Genomic DNA, 26,048 nt, shown 5'->3' on the forward strand with positions numbered 1-26,048 from the left:
CGTTCTGCATGAAAATTAATTGTTTGTTTAGCCGGAAATAGCTATTAAAAAGAATTTGTCTCATACGTTCAATTTGCTTGTTGATGCTATATTTTTCAAATAGCTTTTTTGTTTTTACCATAATGGTGATCAAAGTGCACATTGATCAGATAAACCAAGCCAACAACCAATTAGTTGGGTTTTGTTAACTATCAAACAGGTTTAGATGTTAAATGAGTCTGCAAAAAATAGACTAAATCCAGTGATAATAATGTGATTATACATTTAACTAATTCAGAATAGATAAAATGGTCATGTACACTTGAGATGTGTGGTTCTGGACCCAGTAGTTGGTTTAGTGATTCTTATTTGTTAGTCATTGATGTCAACATGTCAATGTCAACATTTAGCAACCACTGGTTTGGATACTTTATAAACTGGGTCTTTTTTGATATTTTGCTAACATTTGCTAGCAGACACATATTTTGTTTATTAGTTGTCTACAAAATGGTGCAAGATTTATTTCCTTAAATCTATACTTGCTGGATGTTGCTTGGTGGAATTATAAAAAGTCCTAGACTACAATATTTTGGTGGGATTACTTTGTTAAAGGTTATCAGAAAACTTTGTAAGTATGCTTTAAAACCTCTTCCAACTGCATGTTTTGCTTTATATTGGGAGATTTTTTAATCAGGTCTAACATTGTTTATTCACAAGAACTGGTCATTGGGTCACTCTTTGAGAGTATTTATGTAAACTTAAAAAATAAGACTGTCTATTAAATGGGATTTATGGTGGGTCAACCAGAATTTATTTTAATTGAAGTGAGGTTTGGCTTGTCGATATTGGGGATTTTTAAACATGTTGGTGTTTTCTTCTATATATCATATGGTAATTAGTCCTTGCGTGCATACATAATTATAAAGCTTAAGAAAACTAATTGGGTAGCACTATTTCCATATTTGGTGGTGTGGAAGAAACAAAAATGGCATGAAGAATTAGTTTCCTGGAATTTTGTGCTTAGGTGGTAATTTTCACCATTCATTCCCCTGTTTTTGGACAGCCTATATAGTTGCATATCATATGGCCTCAAATGTAGTGGTTGAAAATGCAGTGCATATGATATACTTGCATATCATAACATACTTGCATATACTTGGACAAGTCATCCATTTTGTGCTTAGGTGTGTGCTTGAAAATGTAGTTTTCATATAATAGGGTTGAAAATAATTGTTTGAAGCATGTCAATTTTGCAGGTAGACATAAGCTGTCAAATGTTGATATTTGCCATTAGGAATTTTTTGATGCACCAATGAGCCTGCTGGATGCTAATATGGATTCACTCCCAGGTTTAAATTAATGTATAGCCATGTTGACAACAATTCCAATGATATGCACATATTTTGAATGTGTTTAGTGCCAATAGATGTTTTCAGGAATTTAAGCAATTGCATGACAATTAGAAATCTGTTATAATGTATGATGTGAAAGTAAATGAAATGTTCACATTCAAGCTTATTTGTATGAAACTGGATGGCAATGTACATGTAAATTATTGGTAAAATATATGGTGTTTGATTTATATTAAATCTAAAACAAAAGTCCACAAATACAAGTTTGGCAGAGTAAAAAAGTGAGAGGAATTTCAAAGATAAGTCTAATTTGCTATTGGGAAAGCTTCAATTATTCCTTGGTCTCGTACGTGACTACTCTTTAGAGTTCTTTCTTCTTTATCTTCTTTATTTTTCCCTAAGTTAGTGCAGTATAATTCAGCTTAATCTAATTACATCCTGTTACCACCAAGATGTTAAGAAATTAATAAACACTGCAAAGTGTTACAAAAATTAGTTGTAAAGGTCCTTTCTGTAGACATTGTTTCTTTAATTCCAGGATTTATACAAAGAATCATCGATATGCATGAGAACCTCATCTTAAATTTCTAAATAGACTTGAAGTACTGATGTATGCTATTTCCCTAGCTCTTCTTATATATAATATTGCTCCAAGCTTCGAATTTATTTTTGGCAAATTCATGAGTCACACGGCCCTTCTTCTCATCATCGACCTTAGCTAGGTAGCTATAAGCTCCTCATGATCAACATAGAGGACATACTGAGCTATTGGGTTCAATTAAATTAGATGCATCTACTAGTATCTAATTTCCTAATGAGCATATTAATGTTTTTGAAATGATCATCTGCTTGGGTCCGATATTTTTTATGATTGGTCATTAATTCATGAAACATATACTGGGTGGCTAAATTGGCAAATAATCAATATTTTAAACATTTAAGTTATGCTTGGTGAGAATCAATATGCCAAGATGCAGGGAAATTGCGATAGATCAGGACAAAAACAATTAATTGCATATATCTATTGATTTCCATACGTACTCGGGTTCAAAACATGAGCTTTCAAATAACGTAAACGTTGCTGCGCAGCATTCCAAGAAACCCATAAATTTGCTCAACTATTGTTTGAAGCCAACATTCAGAAAACCCATTCCTTTTTATTCTGCGAGTGGGTTTCTTCATTTATTCACCACAAATCTAGCCCAGCAACTGTAAATTTTAGAAAGCAGTGGTTTTGACATTTCCTGCGCCATACATCCTCACCGCATGTAGAATAGAAGAAATTGCGGCGTTTAGGAATTCACCAAATCTTTGAAATTGCAGCATCTACGAACTCACCGTATGAAGAGTCCAAAATTGCGGCGTCTACGAATTCACCGCAAATGGGAACAAAGCTTCTTATCGCCAGCCCCAAAATCGCCGTATGAAGAGTCTGAGTTTGCAGCGTCTACGAATTCACCGCAAATAGGAACAAAGCTTCTTACTGCCAGCCCAATAAATCACTGAATATTTGGATTTTACAGCGCTGCAAAATCGCCGTAAATGACCCAAATTTGCGACGTCTCCTCACTGTACTTGCCCTTCAAACCAAATTGCCTAGGCAATTTTGTTGCGAGAAATGTCCGCCGAGTTAGCTGCAACAATTACGGGGGTCCATGATTTCTCACCGAAATTCCTCTGAGCAGACGCTTTATTTTCGACCGATTAGCGAAAAGTGAAAATCGCAGTGTGTGAATTGTTCCCGCGAGAAAACAGGGGAAATGCGGCGATGTCACTCTCCGCGAGAAGGCAAAATTCCTGTAGTGGAATCATTGTTTTATACTAAAAATAATAAATAAATAAATGCCACGTTGGCTGGTGTGGGAGGTTGAGAAAGAATGGAAGGTTGTGTAGAAGAACTGAAACATTAAATCTTGCATTTTGACAATTTAAGTGCATTATGCATGACTGTGAGTCCAATACTGAATGCTCGAATATATCACATAGAAATGGACTATCATTATGTTAGCGAGCGAGTACCCCTCTAGGCTCTTTGGAGACTCGGTTTGTCTCTTCTCCAAACCAGTTGGCAGATATTTTCATAGAGCCCCTATCCAAAGCCCACTTCCAATCTTCACGAATAACTCGGTTTGTCCCAATCTTCAGTCACATTTGAGGGGTAGTGATAGGAGTATCTCACGCATGGAAGACTAGCACACCATGATCCCAGCAGAATCTCTTTCTATAATTGTATTATCTCCTTTACGAAAATGATATGTAGACAACAATAGTATAACTTTTCCACAATTACACATTAATATATTGATTTATATTAAAGTTATCTGAACTTTATATAATTTTAATAGATTTGAATTTAAAAATAATAATAAATTAATAGATAGTTGTATATAAGTTTGTTTTCTAGTTGTCTATCTATCATTACTCCTTTCTTAATTCTTGGATTGCAACCCCAAGTAGACGACATCTGTGACTGTACAGACCCAACTAATGGGCAATATTGAATATACAGTATGTAGTCAGCTGCATATATATAAATAATAGAAAGCTTGTCTCTATCACATCCCGTGAGATAGAATTTCTCAAAAAACTCTTCAAGGATATATCATATGGGATGAGGTTATAATTATTGTTTTCACTACATGTTATTACCGGTAAAGTTGAGAATGTAGATGGAACCGACTTTCCATTGCCATCTTTGTTGAAAAAATAAAATAACAAATCTACACAGCGAAAATAATGTCACAAATCGAAGGATAAATCTATACAGGTGAAGTAGTGTCAAAGAATGATGACAACATAATTAGGACTCTCTGCCTCTTTTGGCACTAAATCGATAATATTCATATCAAATAAAATGAAAGAACATCATATTCTGCAGATGACAACTTTTAATGAGGCTTCACAAAATAGAAACTATTATATGGTATTGATGAAGTTCGATTTTACCGACACCAACCTGTCTATATATATGCTTGTCCGCATCATCTGTTCTAGTACCTCTAAATTAGATAAAGGATCCACAATGCAAAATGCAGCTTTTAGTTCTTGCTACTGAATGTTTGGTTAGTCCTATAGATGTACTCTCAGCTTCTCTTCTTATGGCGATGGGCAATACTGTATCACTCAATTGCTTGTTTCACTACCCATTCTTTTCTTTTCTTTCCATGGTTTTTTCCTTGTTTGGCGCAATAGATAAATGTCCTCTTCAAGGATATAATTGTTATTCTTCATCTTGTTTTTCTCCTTTGAAATACTGGTTCAACTATTCGCACTAACCCATGATTATCAACTTTCAACACATCAAATGCCCAGTTTTCTCGTTTGTTTATGCTTTTCTTGGTTCCAAGGCATGGTTTCTTCGATCAATGATGTTGATTCAGTTGTTTTCCTGAATTCGTAGGTCGTTTCCTTCTACAATTAATTCATTGGCCAGCTCTTACCAGTAGTCTCCGCATGAACAAGAGCCATCTTTGAAAGAGTGGAAGCGACTTCTGTCTCTAACCACAATCTCTAATCTATATATTCTAGAAATCAGTTTCATCACTCTGTGGCAGTCCCTGCACACCCTCAAATTCTTCACTATTCTTATAATGCTTCCCTCAAAAAGTTTTGCCATCCCAAAAGCTACAGCAAGCTTCTCACTGTGTCTAGACACAGAATCTTCCTTGTCTTCTTCTTCTATGTCATGGAAAACAGTCCTAACCTCTGGAACATAACCTCCTTCAACCCGAAGCTTTGACATTATCTCCTTTAACTTCTCATAAGCCGCCTCTGTAATTTTATCCCCTTTTTCACCTGCCACAAATGTATACATAATCTTGTCAACTTCAATCACACTCCAACCGGGAGTTTTCCTGATCATCTGGTCAGACATTGATCTTCTCACTGCTGCAACATCTTTCCATTTTCCTGCTACGGCATAAATATTGGACAAAAGAACACGGTCACCAGAATTGTTGGGTTCAAGTTCATAAAGCCTTTCCTTCACTTTCTCCGCCAACTCGACATTACCATGAATGCTACAAGCCCCGAGAAGAGTCCGCCATATAATAGCAGTGGGTGAAATTGGCATTTTACAAACAAAATCATATGCCATTTGCAACTTACCAGCTCGACCGTATAGATCAACCATACAACCGTAATGTTCAATGGCTGGTTCTACACCATATATCTCTATCATGGTCGAAAAGTATTTACATCCTTCTTTTATCAATCCAGCATGACTACAAGCATATAAAATAGAAATGAAGGAGATACCGTCGGGCATAATCCCAGACGCTTCCATATCATTGAAAATCTGTATTGCTTCTTCTCCATGACCATGCATTGCAAGTCCTGCTATCATTGTTGTCCAAGAAACAATGCTTTTATTTGTTGGCATTCTCTCAAAGATTAATCGAGCCATGCCTACGCTACCACACTTAGAATATGTGTCCATGAGTGCGTTATTCACTGAAATGATCCAGAGGAATCCAGCTTTCTCCATAAAACCATGCAATATCTTCCCAAACTCAACCGCCCCAGCCAGGGCGCACATAGATAGAACCGCTGTCAAGCTCACCTCATTTGCTCTTATTCCAAGACGTTGCAGCTGCCTGAAAAATCCCAAAGCCTCATAGAAGCAACCGTTCTGAGCAAACCCAGAAATCATAGTACTCCAAGAAACATCGTCTTTCATAGGCATTTCAAGGAACGCCATTTTAGCCAGCTTAAGCTCCCCCGCTTTGGCATACCCCGCGAGCATTGTATTCCACGAGGTCAAATTTCTGATCGGCATCCTACCAAACGTTTCCTCCGCACCCTTTACATCCGAGCATCTAAAACACGCAGTAAGTAGCGCATTCCATGTGACAACATTTGGTGCACTTATTTCCTCAAACACCTTCTTTGCAGAATGCAGACGTCCACATTCCGCGTACAAACTCACAAGAGTCGTCCCAACAAAGAGATGGGTGTCAAGTCCATGCCTTACAGTTTGACAATGCAACTGAATCCCTGCTCGTAAAGACCCGTAATTAGATGCCGCTTTAAGTATGAACGCGAAAGAGAAGCTATCAGGTGGGCCTATCGATCTTCGACGCATTTCGACGAACGAAAGGATAGAACTCTGAGGTGTATCGGATTCGGCGAGCCCTCGGATGATAGCGTTGTACATGAAAACATCAGGACACGGGAACTGAAAGAGAAGACGGCAAGCGTAGTCAAGAGCGTCGGAAATTGAAACGGCACAGCGGAGGAGGAGCTTCCCAGCGACTAACCGATCGGTATCGAGGCCGGCCTTGCACATTAAGGCCTGGATTTGCTTCAAGTTTTTGACGGTATTGCAGTGGTGTAACACAGAATGGCAGAGCTCTTCTGTGCTGTTCATTTTTTGCTCCCCAAGGGCGAGAGAGACATCAGAGATGGTTCAGAGTCTCACCTATAGCATCGCTCCACTCTGTGCGTGAGCATTGCCACGGCCCACGCTATATAGAGATCCACTGCAACAAAAGTAGTGTGCATAGTTAAGTTTGTCCAATCAGATTTGCGTATACATCTCACAAGGTAAAACTTACAACGGTGTCGTGCATCAGGTTCAAAACTTTCTGTTTTTTTTTTTTTTATAAAAGAAAATTTTCATTAATAGAGAAAAACCAGATTACAAATGAATGAGTAATTCTACATACAACCGTAAAGTACGTAAATGCCGCGTAATTGTTTTGAAAAAGAGTCAGATCCACTATTAAAAAATTAATTTTTTTCATGTGGATCTTATGTTTTATTCATTTTTTTTAAAACGATTATGCGACAGTTGCATAATTCACGGTTGCAAATATATTTTCTCCAAATGAAATTGATCCAACCAAACATATTGAGAAGCACACATTGTGACATAGCCCATCCACATCCACACATCTGCAACTTTCCAAGCATATCTAGCCAATTGGTGAGTAACTTGATTTCCCATCCTCAACACATGCTAGACCTGAAAATCATCGAAATTCCTCAGCATTCTCTTCACATCCTATAGTAGATTACCTATAGGCGATAAACAGTCATCCCTTGCATGTAAAGATTCAACCATAAGCATACCATCACTCTCCAATATATGCTTTGATATACCCAACTGAGTACTAAACTGCAAACCACAGAATTAGGTTCTAGTACTTCATGCTCTATCTTGCTGACTGCCGAAACCACATTTCCCTTTTCATCCCTTACAACAACACCAACACCAGCTTTGTGAATGTCAAAAAACATTGCAACATTTACATTTAGCTTGAAAAAATCACAAGGAGGAGCATTCCAACAGTACATCTTATCTACTCTAAGAGAACACTGCAAATTTAAAGCATGCTTAACAACCTGCAAAGGTTCCAACTTAATATGCTCAATGGCCATCTTATTGTGCCTATACTAGAAAGCCCATGCCATAAGGAAAAACCTATCAAGCAAATCATGATCCCCTCTCCTCGACAGAAATTCTACTGCACATTTTACAATCATGACTTCAGTTAACTCCCTCATAGCAAGCATAAAACTCAGCCAAGTATCTTTTACATCAAGGAAATGTAGAATAGCTTGAGCTATATCCTCAATATGATAGTTGCAAAAATCACAACATGTACTGTCCACTATTTTCCTTTTGCACAAATTCCGTTTTGAAGGTAAACCCTCTCTACAAGCTCTCCATGCAAAGACTAACTTTATTAGGGACCTTATTTTCAAGATATGTTTCTACAACTGTTGATCCTCCCTAGCAGTTAAACTCTCTATAGTCTCTTGTAAAGCAAGCGATCGAAAATACTTATAAGCACTTCTAACACTAAAATTGCCATTCCTTTCATGCCTCCATATCCACACATCAGCATGTTGCCCAGGGCTAAAAATAATCTTCAAAATATCAGAAGCTATTCTTGGATGGAAGAGGGCCCAAACTCTTTCAACATCCGACCATCTTGAATCATTGTTAATAAGTGAAGCCACCCTTGCTGTATAATCACTATCCTCCCTAAGAGCCATTTCCAACTTCAAAGGTTGATGCCCAGGAACCCAAATATCCTCCCAAATTCTAGCCGTAGCCCCATCACCAATCCTCCATTGGCAACCTCTCATCAAAAAATTATGTCTTCCCAAATTTCCTTCCAAGCATAAGATGGGTTGTGTCCCAACTTTGAGTCAAAGAAAAAACTTTGTGGGAAATATCTTGCCTTATGTAGTTTGTGAAGTAGAGTGTCCTCATTCTTTAGTACCCTTCAGGCATGCTTAGCTAACAAGGCAGTATTAAACACTCTTAAGTCCCTAAATCACAAACCACCCCTATATTTTGACTCACACATCTGCTCCCATTTTACCTAGTGGGTCTTTCTCTCATATGATTTTTATCCCCACCAAAACCGAGTCATCATCCTTTCTAAGTCCTTACATAAGCTAACGGGCAACTTAAAACAACTCATAGCATAAGCTAGTATGGATAAAACCACAGCTTTTAACAAAACTTCTCTGCCTCCTTGAGACAAGAGTTTCTCCTTCCAAAACTGTAACTTTCTCCATACCCTACAAGTGACTTCTGCAAAAGCAACAGGCTTAGCCTTTCCCTCAATAGAAGGTAACCCAAATACTTCTCATATTGTTGAATTGAGCTACCACCTCACATAGACATATTATCCTGCTTAACTGATGCTGTGACATTAGGACTAAATACCATGGTTGTCTTTTCCTTCTTAATCTTCAGACCAAATGCTAGCTCATATTTGTTTAATACCAGTTGAATATTAGCGCAAGTATTCACATCTGCATTGCAAAAAATAACAGAATCATCTACAAACAACAAATGATTCACTCAAGATGCCCCTCCAGGTTCTTACACCAGGAACATATTTTTCTCAACTCAGCATCCTTCAATAATCAAATCAAACGCTCAGTGCATAAGAGGAAAAGGAAAGGGACAGTGGATCCCATTGCCTTATTCCTCTAGAAGGAAATATTGGGTCAATAGGCACACCATTAACCATTAGAAAGAAAGACACGGAAGTAACACACTGCATTATTAGTCCAACCAAACCACTAGCAAAACCCGGCTTCAACAAAATGCTTTCCAAAAAATCCCACTCCACCTTGTCATAGGCCTTAGGCATATTAAATTCCAGTGACATAAATCCCTTCTTCTTTTTCTCCTTTACTTTAGATAGTGCACTTAATCACATGCCACTAGTACATTATCAGTAATTACCCTTCTAGGCACAAAAACACTTTGAGTGGCAGAAACAATAGAGGGCAATACTACTTTTAGTCTATTACCAATAACTCTAGAGATTAGCATGTAAATGACATTATACAAGCTGATGGGTCTAAAGTCAGAAACAGATGTAGGGGATTTATTCTTGGGAATCAAAACTAAAACTGTATGATTTAAATCATTGGAGAACACACCTATATTAAGGACCTCTAACACAACAACAGTCACAGTGCCTCCAATAATATGCCAATATTTTTGAAAAAATATTGAGGACATACCATCTGGACTAGGGCTTTGTTTGAATGCATTTGTTTCAAACCCATAGTCACTTCCTCCACTATAAAAACCCTTCCCAATTCTGCATTCATCTCACTAGTTACCCTTTGATCCACCCCATCCAATACCTCCATTGAGCCCTGCTTCAGGAGAGGAAGTAAATAGAGATTTAAAGTAATCTCTAATTAGTCTATCCCGTTGTGAACCGTCTTTCCATTCATCTTCTTCATCTTGCAACTTCGAAATAAAATTTTTCTTCTTTCTTTGAGAAGCTTTGGAGTGAAAATACTTAGTGTTCTGATCACCACTATGCAGCGACAACACTTTTGACCTTTGCTTCCACATGAATTCTTCCCTTTCCAAACATAACTGGACCTCTTCCCTTACAACATTATGCTCCCCAATCTTCTCACAAGTAGGATCCTTTGCCTGGAGCCTCTGCAGCTTTGACTGTGCTTGTGTTAACTTCTTATGGACCACACCAAAAGTCTTTCGATTTTAAAAAGCTGACTTACCACTGCAATTTTTGATCCTATGCATTGCATTAGCCATGTAACTGCTACTAGACTCCCCTTGCCAAGTGTCCTCTATAATCTGCTCACAATCTGTATTACCCACCCACATAGCCTCAAACCTAAACATTATTTTTCCTCTTCTATTTTGAAAAGCACCATTTGTGTCCAACCAAACAGGCACATGATTTGAGTAAGAACCAGACGCATGTCGAACATTAGTAGTAGAAAACAATTCAACCCACTTAGCATTTGCTAAACACCTATCCAACCTCTCACAAATTATGTAATCAGGCTCTCTTCTATTGCACCAGGTATAACAAAAGCCAGCAAGACCCAGATCCTTCAACTCACAATCATTTAAAATAGATCTAAAAGCCTCCATTTAACTCTCTGGTCTCACCCTTCCACTCCACTTCTCAGTTGGACCCAATACCTCGTTAAAATCCCCATAAACTAGCCATATTTTATCAACTGTAATGGAAATAAACCAAATTAAATCCTTGGTTTCATTTCTACATGTTCTCTCAGGGTGGCCATATATGCATGTTAGGAACCAATCCTTGTTTCTATCAAAATCATGCTTAATCATAGCATGAACGTGGTGACTAGAGTAACTATGAACATGCAAATCAATTTCCTCTTTCCACATTAGCACTAAACCACCACTCCTAACCCTACAATCCACTGTTAAGCAATTAACAACACCCAAACAAAATTTGTACCTGCCCATTATTCTGGATGTCACCTTTGTCTCCTGCAAAACGACAACTTTAGGATCTTCCTTCTTGATAATGTCATGAAGGGTACGAATTCCTCGTGGGTTCCCAAGCCCATGAGAATTCCATCTTAAAAGCTTCATGGTTCCCGGTGGGGTTGACTTACAGTGACCACCAATACATTCTCATCACTCCCCTCGAACAAATCCTTAGGTAAGTGCAAGGAGGCCTTCTTCATAGCCCTCTGATCCTCCTTCCCTAACACTAGTGCTTCCCTCTTCCTCAGGTTCTTGACCATCGCTTCTCTTGTTCAAAACTTATTTTTAGAATAAAATAGCATATTATATAGAGTGATGCTATTGGGTAGTTGGGCGTGCTCGTTAGTGTAAACATATTATTTTCTTTTTTAAATATTTTTTAACATTTTTTAAAAATTTTAAAAAAATATATAAAAATCACTAGTGGTATTTTTTTAAAACATTTTAGAAAAAAATTAAAATAATAAATAAATAATAAATGAGCAGTCAAACATAAGGGACAAATTCAAAGAGCAAACTAACATTTTCATGTTATATATAATCACATCAGTTTATAACATTTATTTTTGTGAGATCTATTTATAAACACATCACTTCAATTCAACAATCATTCTCCCATTATTCTTTAATATGACATCAATCAGGAAAACTATATATTTTATTTTATTCTTATCTTCTAATTATTTGAAAAAATATAAGTAGTCATAGGATGATTAGAAAGATGATACATTGCAACACAAGTCATCTATTAGAGTCCATAGAGGCAATGCTCTATTATATCTTAATACATCCCTACCATTTTTTTGTGGTTCCATGGCAACATGTCTCTATGCTAGATAAGGAGTTGTTTCATTCACTCTTTGAGCTCTTGCATAATTCGCATTCCTATATGTGCCAGGGCATTTGGTTAGTTTGGGTACAAGGCGACCAATTCTAGCAACTCAGCAGCTTTTCCCTGTTTAAGGTTCTCTTCGTCCCGATTCTATCGCCTACTTGATGACCTTTGGAGGTGGGGGAATCTCGCCTCATCCATTGCATTCTTGGCAATACAAATTTCTAATCCTCCATTCTTCAGCTCTTACACATAGCATTCGCGCACCAGCTTGCTCACCACATGCCTCCCCAATACTTGCATCTCTCAGGAACTTCATCTTTGGCCAATGGGCTTTCATTACCAAAAAGTTTGTCATTGTCATAGTCGTGTGGGACCCATCTCCTGCCGTGAAGGTAATGCGATGGTGCCTGCTGGCTGCACTATTTCTCCCAAAAACTCCTTTAACAGCATATGGGTGAGTTGTGATCTATCCTACTCACTGCCTATCTTCAAGTATGTGTCCCAGAATATGACATCCATTGAAATCCCATTGTCAACTAATTCCTCGTTTGTTTGAGACGAGTAAAATAAAATGAGATGAGTTGAGATTAAAATTAAAAAGTTGAATAAAATATTGTTAGCATATATTTTTTACTATTATTTTTGTCTTAAAATTTGAAAAATTTGAATTGTTTATTCTACTTTGTGTGAAAATTTGGAAAAGTTGTAATGATGAGATGAGAGGTTTTCAAAGTTTTGAATTTTAGTCTTGAAAACAAACCAGACCTAAGATTATGTGAGTAGTGTAGTTCGAAATGAGTAGAGCAACTACCAAAGCATCCTCATAAGGGTACAACACGCCCTCGCAATCTTCATTAGCGAAGGCTATGGGAGGCTTCCTAGTTTTAGTTTGCTTCAAAGGTTTATCAATAATAGAGACTTCTTCGTAGCTTGCCCTTTTGCCATAAGCGTTTCTTGTAGAAGATGATGCTCTGGTCCTAGTGACTTCTCCTGTTATAGTTATGATTTCGTCAAGTGGTTGATATGGTCTAGGAGGCCATAGCGGAGGTACATTTCCTTATAGTATTCTTGCCCCTCCTAGGGCTCTTGCTCTTGTGCTGGCCTATTGATCTTTCTCTTCGTTTCCCCACTGGCTACCTTGGTGGCATCTCGTGTTCAACAACGAGTTGCTCCAATTCCACTTTCTCCTGCATAATCTATATCCGGTGCTTAAGGTTGTGACAGTCTTTATGTGACCAACCGCTCATTTTCTTCTCGATTAGTCACGAGTTCGCCTTTACGTTTTAAATCTCAAATCTTTATTTTTAAATATAGCGGATCATTTTTAAATCAAACCAAGTATTTTAAAATCCTCCAAAAAAGTCCAAAATTATTTTAAATGAAATATTTTTAATGTTATTGAACCAAACCTAATTTTTAAAGCTAGTCTCTTTATTTTGGAGCCCCGAAAATAATATAGTTTTACAAATTCATTTTATTTAAATGATTTTATTCTCTTGGAAATATTTACTAAGATTAATTATTTTATTTATGTTAGCAACTCTATTTATTTAGATGGATTTATTTCTCCTAAGAAATATTATAAAACTCATCATTTTAATTGATGATGAAAAATAATATTTTTTTTATCAATAAAACAAAGTTGGATTTTAAATTTAGTTTCATTGCATTTCTATTTCACTTTCCTATTTGTTTAGTTTAGTTTATTTCTCCATGTTTAATCTCCCCTCTTGGGTTAGAGTTAGGAACCCCAAGGTGTAGGACTAGTATCAATTAATCCCTTCCCTTTTCTCCCCGCACCCCCCAACCAGAGTCCTCCCCTCCCTCCCCCGATCTCTACCTCTCTCGCCTCACTGCAAGCTGGCGTTGCTGTCGTTGATGGCACAACCTCAAACCTACGCCGTTGCGCCTCATCGATGACTAGCCCCTCCTCCCTCGTGGCCTCACCCTCATCTTGCAGATCCCTCTCTCTCTCTCTCTCTCTCTTGTCCTCCTTTATCCGCACCTAGCAGCCACGCCCAACCGCCAACCACCTTAGGCTGTCGTGACCACAACCCCTCAACCCCATGGCAACTTCAGAGCAAACCCCTAGCCACTGGTATCGCATCTCCTCTTGAGCCACGATTGTCTAGCCACCCTTGAAATCCAAGCCTCGTCGCATCCTCAAGCCACCTTTGTTCACCCTAGCTCAGCCCAATGCCTCTATCTCCCTTTCTTCCTGATTTCTCCCTTTCACAGCCTTTGCTGCCACCAACAACCAAGCAGGCCACCACTAGCAACCTCCGCCACCATAACAGGCCACGACCACCCCTCCTCTCCCTCAGCCCCTCACTCTCTCATCATAAGTTTCCCTTTCCATTTCTCTCATTCTTGGCCTCCACCCACAGCTGCCAATACTAGCTTCCAGCCACCACCTACGACACCATCGGATGCCTAGCCCCACCGTCGCCTTCATCCATAAACCACTAAATCCATGAGGCCCAGCCCTAATGCCTCTACACCTCCATTTTCTGTTTCTTACCTCCTCAGGCCACCATGAAAAACTGTATCAAATAGCCTCAATGCTAGCAGCCATTCCATGCCCCCGTAGCACCAACATAGCTACTGCTGGAACCCAACTCCTCCATATGGCAACCTCTCCATGTTCAGCCTAGAAAACCAACAAGCCAACCCCACTATCACTGTCACCACAAACCACCTTTGAACTGTCGTGGACCAACAGGGAATAAGCTGCCCAAGTTTATCACTGCTACGTCCAGCCTATTGCACTGCTACCCAGCGGATCCCCTGATTTATGGTATAAATCTCTAGCTCCTTATTGCAAGAAATATTATGTTGTGGACCTGAAATGGTGTTGTTAACTGTTCTCTATGTTGTGAATGGTGTAATTTGTGATTTTGCTGTGTATAGTGTGAAGTGATGGGGATCATTGTGTAGTTTGTGATGTGGTTATGTGTAGTGTGAAGTAACAGAGCTATTGTGTAGTTTTTGATATGTTGGTATGTTGTGAAGTGATGAGATTAAATGTAAAGTTGGGATGTGGTTGTGTTGTGTGAAGTGATGGGGCGATTGTGCAGTTGTGAAGTGGCCAGATGCCATGTAAAGTGATGGGATCAATGTGCAGTTTGGAAAGTTGTTGCAAACTTTGTGAAATGATGGGATGTGGTGTAGTTGTGATGTGGTTCTATGTCGCGTGAAGTGTCAAGATAAGCTATGTAGTTTGGACGTGCGGTGTGAAGGGATGTGTTGGTTGTGATTGTGATGGCTTGTAGGAAGCTTGTAAAAACAAATGTATGTTTTGGGTAGACTGTATGTTGAACTTAGGTGACGAAAGGGCAGGGTACATATGTAACTTGAGTTGGATGTTAGTGTTGGTTTCTATGCAGCTTGTATACCCAAGTGGACGTTTTAGTGAATTATATGTTGATATTCGATGATAAAAGGAGTAGGGTACATGCATAAATTGGTTGGACTCATGTGCCAGATAGATTTACCATATGTAATGGAAAATCTGTCTTAAGTATGAGTGTACAATATTTAAGCCTCAAAGTTGGCTTAAGATTTGTATTATGCATGGTTGGGGTTATGATGATGTGTCAGTTAGAATATGCATGAATGGAGGAAGGAAGTGATGAGGTTGATGGGATTGTGCCTTCACCTTAAAGTGAATCATGGAGATTCACTTTAAGTTACAAGGACATGAAGTTGAATGTGAAGTGTTGGAAGTATGACTTGAATGGGTCTAGGTGAAGGAAGTATAAGTCAATGGTTGTTTTATGCATTTCTAATTTTAAGTTGCATAGGCATTTGAAAAGGAAATGATGTTAAGGTTAAGTATAAATGTAGTTTGCCATCTAACACACACATGAATGGACTGCATGAAATTAAAATAGCATGGAGTCTAAGTAAGTGTTATGTTCATACTGTTTTAGAGTTTTCTAATGATATGAAAATAAAAAAGAAATGTTTCTCTTTATGATGCTTTATGAAATGAAATGATACTTTATGAAAGTATGCTAAGTATTAATGTTTAAAGGTATATGTATGTAATGACCTTATTTGGCAACCCATATTTATACACCTCAAGAATAACTTAAGCATGTGAGACATATGCTATATGTAGTAGCTATTGTCTTTATTTTCCATGCAATGAATTGTTGAGGTTCATGCTTGATGCTTAGAAATGATGTTTAAATGAGGCTATGAAAGGATATTAAATTAGGCTATGAAATGAAATTTAAATGAAGCTATGAAATGATGTTTAAAGGATGCTATGAAATGATGTTTACTGATGATATTTATGCTTATGTGTTGAAATGATATTTATGAAATGAAATAGACTAATGAATGAAAAGAATGAAAATGAAATGATTGAAATGAATGAATAAAAGGAAATGAAATGAATAAATGTTTTAATGTATGAAACTACATAACGATCATGACTGAATGAATGATGGTACCACTGGACTGAGCAGATTGCAATGCCAGGTAAGTAGTACTGGTAATGCACCTAGTGCTGCCCCATGATTGAAAGGGATTCCTAACCTATGTTCACAGGTAGAATCCGGGTCCAAAAGACCGCTAACCCCAACACACAGGACACAACAATGTGTACTGGCTAGAGGAAAAGTGATAAGAGTAATTGAATGTATGAATGATTTAGTATCTTTATGAATGAATATACAAAGTGTGAGAAAGGTTTTAGCAGAAAGGAAAAGATTTTTAAAGAAAAATCTCACCTTGTAATGTTTTCAAAGGACATAAATGTTTTATGTAAAGTATGTAGGGGAATGATAAATGCATGAATGAAAACTTATATTAGTATATTTTTATAGTGAAGTAATACTTACTGAGTATTTGACTTATTTTTGGTTTTATGTATGTCCCTCCCCCTCCTATGAACAAAATGAGGAGGAAATTTTAGGACAGACATGGCCCAAGAGAAAGGTAACAGAAGCCTAGGCAATATTTATGTAATGTATGAAAGAGTATTTTGTAGAATGACTTTGTAATTTAATTTAATGATTTCCACTATGAAATCTCTTTTAATTTACAAAGCAGGCTTTAGTTTTAAACTTTGAATCTTTTATATCTTGGGAAGGAAAGAAAAAAATTTTAAAAGTTTCGGTAATTCCCGTCTCATTATCTAAAATTATTTTCTAAAGTTCCACGACAAGGACGGGTGTTACACTCTAGTCATGTGCCTCTTCGTTATGTGATAAGCGCAATAATGATTAGCCCCCTTCCGTCAAAGGTCCTGTCATCATTCCAGTGCGTCCACACCTACTCATTCCCTTGCACATTCATACTTGAATGAGCCATCTTGGAATCTTGCCTGTAGGAGTGGGAGCCTCTTTCCTTTCTCCAGTCATAATGGTTATTTCTAGCTTTTTCATCCTATTCCCGCCCCTTGCCACGTTTGCTCGCCTCATTTGTCATCTTATTGCATCATCTACTTTGGCCATTTGGTCAAATCTCTAAGCATGTCTTCCATATTGACAAAGTCATCCGCTCTATCCATGAATTCTCGTAAAGTCATTGGTGTCTTTCTTGCAAATTCTGCCATGAAAGGACTTTTGGCCAAATCCCATCCAGAAGCGCCACCAGTGTTATCTTTTCATGTTGGTCATTTGCCATCAAATGTTCCTTCTTAAACCAGTAAGATAGGTCCTTAGGCTTTTATCCTCCCATTGTTTCACAGTGAAGAGGTATGCGACAAGCCATCTCCTCCACCAGATCAATGTGAATTGCATCAGTCACTATTTATGAAGCTCCTCGAAGTTGGTGATTAAGTCAACCTGTAAGTTCCCAAACCACCCTCTCGCCATGCCTTTAAGGGTTAAAGGGTAAGCCCGACATGTGATCTGTCATAAAGATTGACTTGTGAGACTTTAAACTTTGGAGGGAGATGTACTGCCATGGTCTCTACACTCTAAGGCAAGTTGGTGCTATTGAGCAGACTATCGAACGACGACGGTGTTCCCACTCTCTTTGCCATCTCCTCATACTTGTCCATGAGATCTCGTAGGCTTTCATGCATCCTCCTCTTCTCTTCTTGGTTGCTTGAAGTTGGTCCTCATCGAGTTGTTTGCTTTGATCCTATGTTGTGTCCCCTTCAAACCTCACATCTTTTCGCTTTAAGGCATTGTTCACCCTTTGCAAGGCCTCTATTTCCAGCGGCATCATCTTCAATCTTTCTTCTACCTCTGCAATTCTTCTCTCCGCTCTGTCATTCACCTGTTCATCTGTTGTAGCCATTTTTGAGCCATAGATCATATGTGAGCGTGTAGTTGTTGGTATCCGGACTTTGATTTACTAGTTAATCAATCAATCCCACAGATGGCACCAAACTATTGATGCAATTCCTAGTGATGCCTGCGACACACTTTGATCACCTACAAATAGAGTATACGCCTCGAGGTACTAGTATGGATGATTGTGATGCTTAACTCAAAGAGTAATTCACTTCCCCCAGTCAATAAAAAGTGTCTTGAGAGTGTGCCTAGTAGACTATTGATAAGGACTAGGATGTTCCATTATGGCATGATCCCCTTTGGGAGCATGATTCATGGTACCCAATATGGTAGGTTACCTTCTGGAGTATGATTCAGCTGTTGGTAGCTCCCTTCCAGCATAGGTATCTTGCTTCCATGGGTGGATCCCGACTTTTAAGGGATGTGGTTAGTTAAGTTTCCCATTGTTTACTTTCCTAAACCTCATCTTTGAGTCTATATGGTGCGTTTAATATCAGTTATCCTTTAGTAGCCTTATATCATGTGGTTCCCTTTTGACTGTGGCTTTTGATCACATGTTATCCTTTCCTCGCCAATTATGCCCTTGAGTTCTCTCAGTAGTTATTTGCAGCTCTTTTCTTACCCATAGAGGGTATTTAGATCCAACATGTTCCTTTCAGAATATCTAATGGATCCATTCCTGGAATATTTGTTGAGGCATATAAGGAGGACAACCAGCCATGAAAGAAGCATGTAAATACTTATAAAAAGATAAATAAATCTTTGATGGGAGATATTGGAATAATATCATGGATAGGAAGGCTGGTTTTGGAAGTTTTTGTGACAACTTGGACTTTGCCAAATCCCTGTTCATATTTTATTCGAATTTTATTTTACTTATTGGATAAGTGCCAAGTGGTAGAGGAAAGCCTTAAGGAGTGTTCTATTTTGGACCTTAGAGTTCTAGACTTAAAAAGCCCACAAGAGAAAGAAGAGGAAAAAGCCCACAAAGGCCCATGTGGATTTTGGCCAACTAGGATGGAATTAGGGTTGGGAAGCCTAAAGTTGATTTTTAAGGGTTGGTAGAGGCTCCACATGGCATAAGAGACACTTTTGTTTTTTTTTTTTTTTTTCTAGAAACACATCATTTGGAAACCTAGGAAAATAGCAAATGTGACACTTCTATAGCATGCATGAGGTTCTAGGAGTGAGTGGAAGAGTGGTCATCAAATTAGGGCTTACACGCCCACATGCAAAGCTTCATTGCTGTAGTGGACACACTTCAAGCATGTAGAGAGTCCTTTGGAGTTCCAAGAAGATCTTACTTGGGAAGAGGGAAATGCATGTTCTAGAAGAATTTTGGAAGAGCAAGAGAGAGAGAGAGGGCCAAAGATCACCTTGGGAAGACCAAAGAACATTTTGGGAAGAGCTAGGGACTTCGGCCAACACAAGGAACACACACTCCACTTGCCACATGGCAACCATGCATACATGTATAGTTTCAAGGATGATTTAGGATTTCAAATTTTACCTTTTTGCCACTAAGTTTATTGACCCTCGACAAGTGAGGATGGGCAAAGAGGGAAGAGAGGATTTTGGTTGGTAGGCCACACGCCACTTGTAAGAAGGGACTTTTAGTTTTCCATGGCAATCCCATCATAACGAAGAGGAAGAGACTCCTTTGTCAAGAAGCCAAGTGGCATCCATGCACAAGGCCTTTGATATTTCAAGAAGAGATGGAGACTCCTATACGAGGTTGTAGCCAAAAATCTTAGAGGCCTTTTGCTCAAGTTCTCAACTTTTCTTCTAAGGAGTTTCGGCCACCATTATTTTATCTCGAAGTTCTCACACTTTCTCACCAACCAAACGCCACCATTTCTCTTCACTATTTTGAGAATCACAAAGGATTTCTCCTACACCATTAGAGAAGAAGGGAACACATGGAGGTAAGAACCATTCCACTATTTCTTGCACTTACATGCACGGCCTAGAGAGAGAATAACACCAAGAAGTTATAGGTTTAGGGTTTCCAACACAACCACACATGTTCACGTGGAAAATTAGGGTTTTTCTTCAAGTAAAGGAAGAACCCGAAATATTCTTCTTATTTCAAGCACATGAACACGAAATATAGAGTGAATGAAGGCCACATCCACCACTTGGAAGAAAGGCTAGGGTTTTATCTTTGTGGGTTTCAGATTCTTGGATTTCTCTATGAGAAAGTATTTTCAAAAACCTTAGACTGTAACACCCGGGCCCAGCACCTGTCCCGTTTTATTTTTTAGTTTATAGGTATGGAAAACCCATTTGGGATTGTGAGTAAAATTTTTGGAAGAGAATATGGGCTTAAGAGTTTTTTTGGCTGAATATTATTTTTCAATAGGTTTGATAATTAGGTATAAAAGCTTTTAATGGACCAAGTGGATTTTCACTAGAAAAATTTTTGGGACAAGTTTTATTTTTTATTTTTTATTTTTTTCAGGTCGAGTCGAGGCCCAAAATTTAGGGAAAAAGGCCATGTATTAATCCCATGCAAGATCCAAGACGTGGGCCATTTTTTTTTTTTTTTTTTAGCTTAAAGAGCCCTAACCTGTGAAAAAACTTTCAGGCTCCATGGCATATACAGTTTCACTTATGTTCCCATTGCATACACGCTTCAATCACGTACGTGTTCCTCAACTTGCCCATGCATGTCTTTCCTTCTTTCCCTCTCTAAGGTTTTTATATTCAATCCCTTATATATATGCGCATCGCAATCATCCCTCATGCATGAAGAAACCCTAAGCTACCGCTACCCTCTTTTCATGACCTTAGCCATCCAAACTCCTCAGAGCATCTACCCTCCATGTGAACCACGACCACGACCACAATCGAGAGCCAAACGTGCTGGAAATCACCCAAGCCCCACCATACACCACCATCCTCTTCACGAACTCAGCCCGTTCTCCCCTATTTTGGCACTCCTAAAACTAAGTCATGCCTCAACCAATCGAGACCTCCACTCTGCTGCCGCTAGCAAGGCCAGCTCGAGATGACTGATGGCATGTTCGTGGTGTTTCTGTGTTAGAAAGCCAACTTCGTGCATCCCAGCCACCGTCAGCACCACCACAAACCCAACAACTCCTATTTTTAGCAACTGAAACAGAGCACCTACTCCCTCCACGTTGAGCCACAACCCAGCCTTCTCCGCATCGTCATTACCTGCCTAGAAAATGCCAACTATTGCCACCTCGGGTCTGTCATTCATTGACCTTCCCGATAAGCCCATGGGCTCGTTTCCCCTACGACACCTTGTGTCCATTGCGTCTCACAATGAGTTTCATCTCTCTCCCTAACATTTTGCTCTCTCACATCGTGCTTCTCTCTTTCATCACTTCTCTCATTCTAGTGTTCAACTGCTCAACTCGACGGTGTCTTCGTTAACCACCCAGTTTAGCCACGCTGTGTTCTTTATCACGGGTCCTCTGTGCTCTTTGGGTAAGCCACACTACACATCTCTTTGGTTCTAAAATCAATATGTTTTTTGTTTTAAAATGGGTGTTTAGTTTTGATTTCAGTTTGTCAAACGTGGGTGTATTTTGTTTTTTTCCCAAAACACCTTTTTTAACAAACTGGTTTCAACTGGGCTGCAGGTTTTTCGTTGGACTTAGACACTTGTGGGCTTATATTGTTATCTTAGTATTTTAGGATATTGATGAATTTGACGAAATATTTATTAAGAGAATTTTAGACATTTAGGAAAAATAGGTTATTTTAGTATTTCAGGTTTAAGAATCCAATTGAAAATTATGTGAGTTACATGACAATTTTATAGGTGACGGTTGATTTTCATTCATTACTGTTGTGGAGAAATTCTGATAAGCTAAGAAGTCCAGGTAAGCGGGAGTTCCTATGCTAGATTTTGCCTAAAAATAAAATGGGCTGGGGTTGATTTTTTGGAAAATATGCATGCTTTGTTATGAAAATAAATATGAAACAACCTCAGTTATTTGTTCAGCATTACTCATGAAATTCTATATAAGAAGAAAGTATTTTTTGTCATGACTGGTGTGGATATGAGCTTATTTTTTACATTCTGTTTCTAAACTATGGAGAAAGACTGAATATGAAGAATATGAAAATTTGTGCATAACTTATATTTTGTGATCTGATTTTGTTAAGTTTTGATTATGTTTAGTACTCTGTTTTGATAAGATGTGGCATTTAAAAAATCTTTGGCATGACTATCTGGTTCTGTATCTGATTCTGTTTCTGCTCTGTTCAGTTAGAGAACCTACCATGGGCTTCTTTTCCTATATGATACGGCCCTACCATAGGAAATAATAGTAGGATTTTGTTTTAGTTCTGATATGCATCTGTTTGGTTATCCGCAGATGCACAACCTTACCATGAGGGTAAACATGGATTCTGTTCTGATATGGTGCTCTGATATGATGATGATGATAATGAATCAGATATGTTATGCCAAAGTAGTTTTGAAGATTCATATTATGTTTCTGCTCGGTTAGTCATCGGGGTTTGCGCAACCCTACCACGAGAGTTAAATATGGTCTATGTTCTGATTTGATAAGATAAGATGTGATATTTCAGTTTTACTATGCCAAAGGGATTCTGAATCATAATATTTTTGGACTTTCGCTCTGATATTTTTTATAACATGTTCTGATTATGCATTCTGTAACATAAAAAGTGTTTTGTTGTGCATTCTGAACTCTATAAATGCTCATGTTTGCATACTAGTATATGTTCTCTACTTACTGAGTTGTTAATAACTCACCCCTTATCTCCAAACATTTTTCAGATAATCTTAATGGTTCTGCTGGAGAGCAAGAGTAGGCAGTGTTAGAGAGGTTTGACATTCGTAGAAGAATCAGTGTTTGAGAGTACAAGTACTTATTTGAGAGTCATAGTTAGTAAATTGATTATTTTCAGCTATTTTGATATGACGAGTCAAGGGTATTTTCGAGTCTTTGGAGAGTTTTTAATTTATTTTATTGAGAATTTCTTTGTTGTCTCTATGAAGGAACATGGATATTTGGGTTGAACAGATGAATTAATATTTTATGGTATTTTTTGGATTTTATAATTATGATATTGGAGAGGAAATTTAGTATTATGAGCTAACTCTTCGGACCTCTGGGACCGGGGCATTACATAGACACTCACACTCACCCTTATTTTGAGATTAGGGTCTCTCTAGTCATCTTCTAATATGATTTCATGTATATTTTTCAGACATTTGCAATTTTATGCATTGGATTTTTGTAAGTAAACTACCAACTTGCCTTTGATAACGCTTGTATATATTTCGTGAGCTCTTGTTTGTTTATCATTGCTTGAATCTTGTTATTTTGTTACATGTATGCTCGGTTTTGATGAAAGGATGAAATGCTATGTTTCATGACGGTTTGTATAAGCATATTTCGAGTATGACATGTTAGGGTTTCGGTTTTGACATGTATAAGTGCTATGCATGCTTGTTTTGATATATGAATGTGTAGAAGCATGAGTTTATGTGTTGTGGTGATGAAAATCCATGTTTGAAGGACTTGTATGAATCGGCCAAGGCCATAACAAGGGTATTCGAATCTATTTTGTGTTTTGGAAAGTATTATTCGACTATTTTTACAAGTATTTGTCATATGATCACATGTTCTAATATTTTCAAACCATATTGCGAGATGCATATTGTTGATTAGGCTATATGTTTCAATTTTTACATGTTGCATGAGTATGATTGATAAGTGTGATTTTTATTACTCTTTTATTTATGAAAAATTTCATTTTTCCTTCAATACTATTAATTTTTCTTTATTTCTATATATTTTTCTCTATTTTCTTGTATTGAAGGAATGAGAAGATTTAGTACATAAGGATAGCATTTTGGTACAGAAGAAGAAATTACGGATCCAGACCGATGAGAGGCAGTGAGATCTGAAGAGAGTTGAGGAGATTTAGGTGAGGAGACTCGCGACCAGAAGGTGTAACCAGAAATGGCGACAAGAGTTAGGTGATAAACGAGATATTTACCTTTTGGGCAAGAAGACTTGGCGCAAGGTTCAGGGCGATTAGATTGGGTGACTAGTTTAAATGACCAACTTAAGCGACCAACTTAAGCGACCAATCTTAAATGACATCATGGGCAACAACTAGAAAAGGCGAGCAGTTTTACCGCATGGTAGGTTGGTGAAAGGGTTTTATCAACCCGGTAGAGAGTCTTTCCTCTCAATAAACGAGGAGACCAGTTATATTCAGCGCACATGGCATCTACCTGGTGGGACCCTTCCGAGTTTCTCAATTCCGTGTTTATTACTTGCTCTTCATGCTAGCAATTTTCTAGCTAATCATTGTTTGATCTATTGAATCACAATGAGACCGAGAAGTGATTCGTCATTAAAACTCTAGGATTAAGCACCATTAGTTGAGAGAAAGTAGAGATACTTTACCGCGACTAGTGTGATTTTCAAGAGAAATCCAAAGAACTTAATGAGTCTTCAATTAGTTAAATTCACATATAGATATGAAGTTATTAATTAAAGATAATTTTAGTATTGTTTGAAAGAAAATATAAAATAGTTAAGGGATTTTTATCATCAACTTGGGATAATTGGAATTATATAACAATGAAAAATAAATTGTGTGAGATTTGCTAGGTCAAATCAAACGTTCTATATCTATTTTTATTATCTTTAAAATCTTAATTTTAATGCTATTTTCTTCAGTTTAATTTAGATAATCTATTCTTCAAATTTTAGTTTTCCAAATAGTAATTAATTTAGTAAATTTCAGTACTCAATAGCATAATTAATCTATGTGGGTTTGACATCCATTTTCTTTAAAACACTTTACTACTTGTTACGATTCTGTGCACTTGCTAATATTTTCAGCACAATAATGATAACGTATAGCATCATGTGTCCATGTCTCATGCATTTGAGTCTATGTTTTCAAAAAAAAAAAAAAAAGGTCAAAATATGTTTTAGCATGACCCCAAATGCTAGGATGGGGAAAATGCCCTAGTGGAACTCCCTATCCACTCTGAATGGTTTAAAGTCGAGTGGAGACCCCTGGGCTGACAAAGTACAGTCGACGGGCCTAGAATGGGGAGCGAGGTTGCACCTAAAGCTAGTGGGTGTCATACGGTGAAGGTGAAGTAAGCGAATTGTCGTAAAGGAATATGTTTAAGTTATGATGTAGTCACCTCGATCAAGTGGATCATTGGTTGATACGGTAACTAGCGAGAAACACCCGGTGCTTAGGGGAGCCATGATGTATCCAACGATTGAATTATGAAATGAACAATGCATTTGAGCTCCATGTTATGATATGATATGACATACCATGATATGTTATGACATGCCATGATATATTATGATATGACATGAAATATCACAAAAGAATGTGATATGATCACAATATGATATGTTATGAAATGAAAAAATGGCATGATATGTTATGAAATTATAAGAATGGCATGATATGTTATGACAAGATCAAGAACCCGAGCTCAAATGATATGAACATGTGTTAAGAAGTCTAAAAGATGAAAATATGTTTTATGAAAAAGTCTATAATGCATATGTTAAAGTTTTACGTCAAAGTTCATGTCCATGCATTCATTTGTGGTTTACTTGTATATGCTTGTGATATCTACTGTATGTTGACTGTTTACTTGCTAGGATTTTTCAAAATCCCACTGTGATAGTTTCCATTACCATTCCCCTGCCCAAAATGGTAGAAGTTGTTACAGGTTTAGAAGACTACGACGAAACGCAAGAGGATGGTACCCCTGAACATCGAGGACGTGCCCAAGACCAATGAGAGCTCGATGGAGCCCTCTTTATTGGATTGGATGGAGAACTTTGACTGGCTCATTGTCGAGGCCT

General features: G+C 37.9%; 1 protein-coding gene and 1 long non-coding RNA gene across 2 annotated transcripts; one reads left to right on the forward strand and one right to left on the reverse strand.

Moving 5' to 3' along the window:
* The first annotated feature begins 61 nt into the window (after window positions 1–61).
* LOC121237821 lies at window positions 62–23,442 on the forward strand. The gene is made up of 3 exons (XR_005934993.1): window positions 62–377; window positions 15,264–15,269; window positions 23,432–23,442. It is a non-coding gene; the product is annotated as an uncharacterized LOC121237821 (long non-coding RNA).
* On the reverse strand, window positions 4,066–6,781 carry LOC121237818 (pentatricopeptide repeat-containing protein At1g74630). The gene has a single exon (XM_041134710.1). It carries the CDS (start codon window positions 6,697–6,699, stop codon window positions 4,768–4,770), a length of 1,932 nt encoding a protein of 643 aa, XP_040990644.1. The 5' UTR covers window positions 6,700–6,781; the 3' UTR covers window positions 4,066–4,767.
* Window positions 23,443–26,048: the final 2,606 nt, after the last annotated feature.

This window comes from Juglans microcarpa x Juglans regia, chromosome 6S (assembly GCF_004785595.1).
Source record: "Juglans microcarpa x Juglans regia isolate MS1-56 chromosome 6S, Jm3101_v1.0, whole genome shotgun sequence".
Lineage (NCBI taxonomy): Eukaryota > Viridiplantae > Streptophyta > Magnoliopsida > Fagales > Juglandaceae > Juglans > Juglans microcarpa x Juglans regia.